The 8,442-nt window shown below is 38.7% G+C and overlaps 2 protein-coding genes across 7 annotated transcripts in view; one reads left to right on the forward strand and one right to left on the reverse strand.

The window, feature by feature from the left end:
- The window catches only part of LOC107724301 (stathmin-2-like), a 22,762-nt gene extending 20,977 nt beyond the window's left edge, over positions 1–1,785 (reverse strand). Inside the window, exon 1 of the mRNA XM_016533164.1 lies at positions 1,732–1,785. The gene's annotated coding sequence lies outside the window, so the exon portion shown is untranslated. The remainder of the gene's footprint in view (positions 1–1,731) is intronic.
- Positions 1,786–1,803: 18 nt separating this feature from the next.
- LOC107724282 (Y+L amino acid transporter 2) overlaps positions 1,804–8,442 on the forward strand; it is a 17,292-nt gene continuing 10,653 nt past the window's right edge. Inside the window, exons 1-4 of one of the 6 annotated variants that reach the window (XM_016533129.1) lie at positions 1,814–1,889; positions 4,153–4,199; positions 4,269–4,732; positions 7,844–7,969. In XM_016533129.1, coding sequence (XP_016388615.1) covers positions 4,297–4,732; positions 7,844–7,969 — 562 coding nt within the window. In that variant the 5' untranslated portion in view covers positions 1,814–1,889; positions 4,153–4,199; positions 4,269–4,296. The other 5 variants (XM_016533130.1, XM_016533131.1, XM_016533126.1 and 2 more) reach the window with 5 other exon arrangements.

Below are 8,442 nucleotides of genomic sequence, written 5' to 3' on the forward strand. Positions count from 1 at the left end.
CGTTACATGATTTTACTGATTTGCACGTGAAATTGGGCTTTTATGGAGGAACGAAAGCGAGCCGCTAGAAAGGGGGTGGAATGGGGCGCAATAATCGTTTTATCTCGATTACTGCATTTTCATAATCGTTGGAGGCCAAAATCGAAATCGAAACTGTTTTTCGGTTAATTGCACAGCCCTAGCTGAACCTGAAGTGCATTGAAGATTTTTGTTTTGTTTCTTGATGTTTCATTATCCACCTTTTTCTTGTCGTAAAAATGGGCACGGCCATTTGTAAATTCTATGGGTCTGGCTTCCGGTCTCATCTGCGTCCACTCCGTCCAGCTATTTTTAGCTGAACAAAACAGTTCATTTTGCTGCTTGATATTGAAAGTTGGTGTGTCTTATCATATTATTTTAATGTATTATCTTAATTATGAACACATTGGTTTGTAGTGCAAACAGTTTTACCGTTTACTGCACGTTGTTATTCTTCTCGTCATTTCCCAATAGCGGCTATTGAACAGGAAGTCTCAACCATAGGCTTACTTCTGCGTTGAAGAAAAAGGTAGATATTGCTTATCAATTTGAGCCCAATTGAGACACCGAGGATATTAGTGAAGAAGATCGCGCAAAACCTGTGCAAGCACGGCTCTTAATGGTATGTTTGTTTGTTGTTGTCTCATACTTTTAGATACACTGTTATCTGTGAATGCTACTGCTTCTGTTAGCTTTTAATATACGGTTTTATCCTGATTAAAGCTTTAATACAGTACGGCAACTGCACGTGCGTCCATGTATAACGCTTCTCATAGCTATGTGAAAATAAGTGTATAAATGGAACAGAGCTGAGCTGGGGTTTATCAGGGTTTGTGACGTCACGATCCCGGGAAGTAACTAGCTGTAGTCCCTACCAGCCGTTTTTGTAGGCATTAAACTGCCATAATTTTAAAAGATGATATCTCCGTTTGCATTGAACTTTCAACTTCGTAACTTTGCAGATATTGTTTATGCTCAAACAGCAACATTACACACAAACTAACGTTAAAAAAGTGAAATCGCAATCAACCACCCCTTTAACATACGGCCCTTTAACTTGACATGATATCTGCATAATTGCAGGGGGGATAACCTTAGGAAGATTCCAAGGGCCGGCCTGGAATGCGTTTTTTACAGAGGGGGACCCCACACCCCAAGCCCGTCCGTTGAAATAAATAATACATATAGATACTTAAATCACAAACAATCAATTAAGAAAGAAACAAATAAAGACCAAAACCCTGACCATATGTCTAATTCTGACCAAAAATTGTCTAACTCTTCCACACAACTGAATGAACTCATCAGTATCTTAGGTAAACAACTCAGGTAAGTATTCCAGGTAAGTAATACACCAATTAATTCTCTGACACAAATGGACTTCTCTAGGACATACAAATCTTAAAATTAATTACCAATACCATAAATAATCAATAGAAAGAAATAAAAACATTAAAGCATATATATATATATATACACACACACACACCATAATTTATGAGTAATATATCATAACTCTAAACCAATACTGGGTCCTAATCTGGCCATTCCCTACTGACTAATAATACTACATTAGCAACTATTCCAAAAGTTCGTGTTGAAAGACTATGATCTCCTTAAGTACTTATTGAAATAACACCCAACCAACAAAAAAAAAAAAAAAAAATTATGTGAAATAACCAGTCCTTAAACAAAAACACCCCAGGCATTTCCCAGTCAACAGCGTTTGGGCTGGTGGAGATGAAGGTGGAGGAGCTAATGTTAGTGAGGGGAAGGCTGCTAGGCGATGTCATCGCGAGTCTCCTCCTCTCTCTCACAGCTCCACGTCCGCTCATCCACGCACATGGTCCATATCTCTTTACTAAGAACAGGTGAGATCTGATGAGAAGATCACTTAAACTTAATATTTCACACTCCAACCTCAACCGCATCAGTTGGTAGTGTTAGCAGGGTGAGTGCTATAGCAGAGGTGGGAGTGTGTAGCTAACAGCAGTGGATGTGAATGGAGTCAGAGATGTTTTCTTATCTTTTTATCCTGTTGAGGAGAACTTATTCTTAGCTTTGAAGTCAAGTAATATGGAAATTATGAAATTTGACGGGAAAGCGTGAAATTTGAAATCAAATGTTTTAAGAGCTAACGTTAACTTAACCTGAACAACGTGTTGTTAACTTCCTTAACGTGTAACGTTAGCTCGCGCTGGTTTGTTTCAGCGACCATATAGAGATGAATTACTTATAAAACAATAGTCAATGAATATTGTTTTGTAATATCTTCCGTTCTGTCTGTTCATAAGTGCAGGATCCCGTTTTGTGTTCAGTGTGTTGGCGCGAATCGAACATTTAAACCCGGGTAACGTTAACTTGCGTGTTTGACAGCATGGTGAAGCGCGCAGAAGCTTAAAATATACGTATTTTACAATATTAATGAAAACAACAGTAATAAAAGGTGTGTGAGCATAATTTAATTATCACTGAGGAAATGTTATACGTGTTCAATGGTTAAACTTTTACAACCAACAATAGGTTTGTAGATCTTCCGGGTGTATATACGTAACGTGTTACCTGTATGTATTATCTATGTTCACATGCCTGTATCACTTTCTGAGTAAGTTTAATAGTTTAGTTAGGATTATATTCTAAAAAAGGCGGTGTATATGGTTCAGCTTCACAGCTAATACTCCTGCATACTTTCAGAATGGTTCAGACTTGCAAATTTTGTTCCTACCATTCTCACTGGAGATGGAGCATAAGACATGGTAATTTAATTACAGAAATTAAGACATGAGGCTGTTACAAATGTATAACTTGTCAAGTCCTACTGCACATTTATTTTTATTTTATTTGTAAAAAAAAAAAAAAGTAATCAAATTCTGATTAATATCATGTCATGCACACAAAACCTGTTTTTATGGTTAAAATGTAAGATGTAGACCAGTGGAATCAAAAACAATGCAAGGTCTAGATGAGGGGTTTTAAAAGTTGAACAACTTTTAACCTGGGCACTGCATTTTTAATTTTTAAGACTCTGCGAAAAGAACAGAACAGCAGTCAGGGATATCCGTCAAGTGCATGTTTACATAAAAGAAAGCAATGAAAAGGTGTTCTTTGTGAACAGCCCCTTATGCATGTAAACTCAGTCATTGTTTAAAAATATGTAACTTAAGGTGAAAAGAATTAAGGAATGATTTTCTCTTTTCAATTAAAGCATGTTAATTTTCAGCTGTTAAAGAATATACCGTACAGTGGCCCCAAAAATATATTTTTAAAGGGGTCATATGATGCAATTTCAATTTTTCCTTTCTCTCTGGAGTGTTACAAGCTCTTGGTGCATACCGGCCGCTCCTTCGTCGAATCCGCCGGCCGTGTCGTTCTCAAGGCCACCGGCCTCCGCTCACTCAAGCCCGTCGTGTGTGACGCTGTGTGACGCATTTTAATCCGTGTTGGTCGCTGAGGAAATAAATCAACTTCGCGCTGTGGATCGCGGGATCGGCTTTCACCACGGACGAAGCGGAGTCCAGCCCGGGGTCGTCACATGTGGTTGCCGCAAAGCCCACCGGCCGCTCCTTCGTCGAATCCGCCGGCCGTGTCGTTCTCCATAATGTTCTTTTTAGCTACATCATATGACCCCTTTAAGTCATACTTAGAAATATATGACTTTTACATATGAAGTTTTCAGTTCTCTTTACAATTTTTTGGTGTATAACATTGTCATGCTGTTCAAATGAGCATGTTCCCCCCACATAGTTTTCGTGTTCAGTGAAAGTCTTTATCGCTAGTAGATTTATCTCTAAAAGCCGTTAGTTCAGCAGGCTGTAGTTGATGACCGCGCCCAACTAAGCGTTGCCTGGTTCTCTTCTCACATTGTACTGGTTTCCTCCTGATGTCACTGCACTTGCTCTGTGGCATCCTGGGCAGCAGGTGTGGGCAAAACAACTGAGGCTCAATTAAAGAACTTGTTCTTCAAGAGGGCTTGTTAGCATTGATGTTGGAGCGATTAAGCTACCTTTTTTTTTTTACTGTTGAACGAGTCTAAATTGTTTTGTGTTGTCAACAACATGCCACAGATGCTGGTACAATTGTATTAAACCTACAACATTCCATTAACTGTGTTTTATCTCTCTTATCACCTTCCAGATTTGAGACCGAAAGAAAACAACGATGAGACTTGGCTGAAACTCCAGGTTTGATGTGTACAGACTCTTGTGTGGTTGATGGTCTGACGTCACATTCCTGATTCTTGATTTTTGTAGTACCCCTGCCTCTTGAGTTGAGTTCATCATGGGGGACGCCGACTCCACCAGCTCCATGCGTCTAAAGCAGGAGATCTCACTACTCCATGGCGTCTGTCTCATCGTGGGGAACATGATTGGCTCGGGCATCTTTGTTTCTCCCATTGGTGTTCTGGAGAAAACAGGATCTTATGGTCTGTCTCTGGTGGTTTGGGTTATTGGAGGAATCTTCTCTGTTTTTGGCGCCCTGTGCTACGCCGAGCTGGGCACAACCATTCGCAAGTCGGGAGCTAGTTATGCCTACATCCTGGAGACCTTTGGGGGCTTCCTTGCATTCATCCGTCTGTGGACCTCACTGATGATTGTGGAACCGGCCTGCCAGGCGGTCATTGCTCTTACTTTTGCTAATTACCTAGTGAAACCGTTCTTCCCCACCTGCCCGGCACCAAATCATGCAGTACGGCTCATAGCGGCTATCATTATAGGTAAGTGCTCTTGCACTCATGCATGCTTTGATAAACACACATGTAGCAGCACTTGAAACTAATGTAAATAGTGGCACAATAAAGGCCGGCTTTCCCGGGGATTCACTACTGTTTACTGTTCACACAGCGCAGTGTGTATGAGATTACTCTGAAATGAGCACTTCATGTTAACTTATGTCAAAAATAAGTCATACAAATTTATGCCGCTACCTGTTGATCGTAACAGATCATGGTATTGATCTGCATACCTTTATTTACATAATTCGTTTAGCTTGTATGGTTGCCTTACAGTCCCCATACAAAATAGAAAATACATATATTGTAATAGTAACTTCATGTACACAACATTTGTGAATCAGTGTTGTTAGTTACTGTTAAAATGGAAACTTTTAAAAGTTGTTTTCATTCATAAAAATAAAATGTTATTATTAGATGATAAACTTTAACTTAATAAACAAATGAAAATGTGCTTTGGTAACTAATTGAAATGCAATAATAATAGTGCAATAATTATTAAAATAACTAAAACGGAAATAAAAAAAATGAAAGCCAAGTAAAAAATAAAAAATAATTAAAATGCATAAAACAAAATTACTGAAACTTAAACAAAATTTAAAATGAATTTTTAAATTGAATGAATGTCCACCAGGGTGCTCATGGTGCAATTTTCTCTGCAATGTTATTTTATTCATTTCCTTTTTTTATTTGTTCATTTTTTGGGAGGAAATTTGTGTTTTCTTTTTACTCCTTTTGATTTTCTTCATACTAAAACATCCTTGCAAGTTGCAATGATAAAAAGTGCAAAAGTCTCTCTTCCACTGAGTTAAATCCAGGAACCTTCTTTTTCCTTTATCAGAAAGTACAAATTTACTTAATTAAATTTTTGGGTGAACTACCTCTGTGGACTCAGCTGTTAGATTGTGTAGTTTCAATTAGGGCTGCACGATTAATCGAATGCGATTGTCATGCGCATTTTGATAGTAATGCCGGTTCTGTAATCAGCAGGAAATCGTCATCACGTGCTTTCAGATGGAGCAGCATTTACTACACATAGCCGTAGTTCACTGACAAGTTACGCAAAAAAATCGCAGACGATTTTATTTGCGCGATTATGAAATCGAAGAAATAGTTTGCGATAATGACAGCTGTTTGCATAGCTTCTCAGTGAACTACGGCTCTGTGAAGTAAATGCTGCTCCATCTGAAAGCATGTGAAAATACCACATTTAATAACATATTTTTACTCCAAACTCACTTCATAACGTCAGTCGAGTGTTTGAAATAAATCCTTCTGTGAGATGATGTGGCTTCTTACACAGAATAAGGCACGCAACATATGTCATAGTATTTAAGCAGTGATAAAGGCATTGCATTATAAATATACTTTATTTTAATGAAAATGATAATAATAAGAACTCAGATAAACCGTATATTGCCGTAGTCGTGTGTTTATTAGTCACGTTCTTAGTCACTTCTCCGAGGCGTATTTGGAGTTTCAGCGCGAGAGCGCCCTCTGGCCTTTGGATGGAGATTAACTGCTGATCACAGAACAGTGCTTCACTGAAAGATACGCATGACAATCGCAGCTTCTGTCGAATCGCGATCTCGATTCCATTTCGATTTATCGTGCAGCCCTAGTTTCAATATTAGCTTGTTAAAATTACACAGTCCAGCAGGTGAGTCTGCACTGCAGTGTGTACAAACTGTCAACATTTTCATTTGCCTAAAGTACATACTCATACTACTTTGCATAAACTTGTACTTTGTCCTTGTAATTTGTTAAAATTAAGTGAATACTGTCTTTATACATTTTGAAGCAAGTGTTTTCTGTTAGTTCAGCTGTTAATTCCACTGCGGCTGCCAAGCTGTTCTCTCCATTCCTGTCAGTGTTGGTTGGCATTATTTAGACATTTTATTTGTCAACCAAATACTTTCCATTTGGACTGGAGTCCGTAACCCTGCCAAGACCTCCACGAGACCTTTTTATGAAGTCACTGGTGACTGTTTCCACAGAGATCATGCGCAGTTTGTTTGAGTTCAAGGGAATTCTTGGGTATTTGTCACCTGTGGCATGTTTTGCTACTTACTGCGGCAAAGTCCACCCAAGTACTTAGCAAACAGGCCTGAACCACAAAGCTTATGCAAGCTTATATAACAGTGTAATTCTACAGGGTTTAATTTCCATTTAGTGACAAATAGCACTTTATTTAGACCTGGTCTGTACAGTTTCATCAGAATGAGGTGGCATTTGAACTGAGATTAAATCTGGAACAGAAATACCTCAATTAATCTCCTGGGTATCACAGCGCCAGGACGTCGAGTCACGATGGTATCTGCAGCTCTGAGAGACTGTTTATCGAGGAGTGAATTACTATCAGACTTGATTTGTTGGTGAAATTAGATTCCAGGAGTGTTCACTGCAGTATCAGATGAATGGAGGAACTTGAATTACCTGTCAGTAAAACCGCAGGAGTTGAGGGTTTACTCTGTTCTGAAAAAAAAACTCACACGCAGCCTAATTTTATAGCCCTGGACAACCTGTCAGTGAAACTAAATACTTACGACACATTGGAAATTTACGTTCATCTACAAGGAAATAGTAATAGTAGTTATAATGGGGAAGTCGTGGCCTAATGGTTAGAGAGTCGGACTCGTAACCCAAAAGGTTGCGGGTTCGAGTCTCGTACCGGCAGGGATTGTAGGTGGGGGGAGTGAATGTACAGCGCTCTCTCCCACCTTCAGTACCACGACTGAGGTGCCCTTGAGCAAGGCACCGAACCCCCAACTGCTCCCCGGGCGCCGCAGCAAAAATGGCTGCCCACTGCTCCGGGGTGTGTGTTCACGGTGTGTGTGTGTTCACTGCTGTGTGTGTGCACTTTGGATGGGATAAATGCAGAGCACTAATTCCGAGTATGGGTCACCATACTTGGCCACATGTCACGTCACTTTTTTTTTTTTTTTTTTAATGGAGCACAATGCAGCTATGGAACTATTACACACATGATCAAAATGGACATTAAGAAATAACAGTTGCAAACAGCAGTTGAAGTATATTCGGTATACGCATTGTCTGGCTTTTATATGGGCATGTCTGTTTCTGTTTCCTTTGCAGGTCATCTCACCTTTGTGAACTGCATGAAGGTGAAATGGGGGGCCATTCTTCAGGTCATCTCTACTGTGGCTAAAGTCCTGGCTCTCATAGTCATTATCATTGCTGGAATGATTGTGCTGGCCCAAGGTTTGAACATACTGACACACGTGTTGTTTATTATATATACCTTATACCATATTACAGTTTAAATTTGGGGGATTTTAAACTTAAACATTTTTATTTTTTTAAGAATTAAATATTTACTGAGCAAAGACACATTTAATTGATCAACATGATAGTTAATTGTATCCATTTATAATATTACCAAAAATTCTATTTCAAATAAATGCTGTTGTTTTCTATTCATCAACGATCCTGAAAAAATACATCATGCTTTCCAACATTAAGCAGCTCAAAAAACATTGATAATAATGAGAAATGTTTCTTGAGCAGCAAATCAGCATATTAGAATGATTTCTGAAAGATCATGTGACACTAAAGACTAGAATAATGATGCTGAAAATTCAGTTTTGCATCACAGGAATAAATTACATTTTAAAATAAAGTAGAAAACAGTTATTTTAAATTGTAATAATATTTCACAATATTACTGTTTTTAC

The sequence above is a fragment of the Sinocyclocheilus rhinocerous genome, unplaced genomic scaffold (assembly GCF_001515625.1).
Source record: "Sinocyclocheilus rhinocerous isolate Xijiao unplaced genomic scaffold, SAMN03320098_v1.1 scaffold574, whole genome shotgun sequence".
NCBI classification, from domain to species: Eukaryota; Metazoa; Chordata; class Actinopteri; order Cypriniformes; family Cyprinidae; genus Sinocyclocheilus; species Sinocyclocheilus rhinocerous.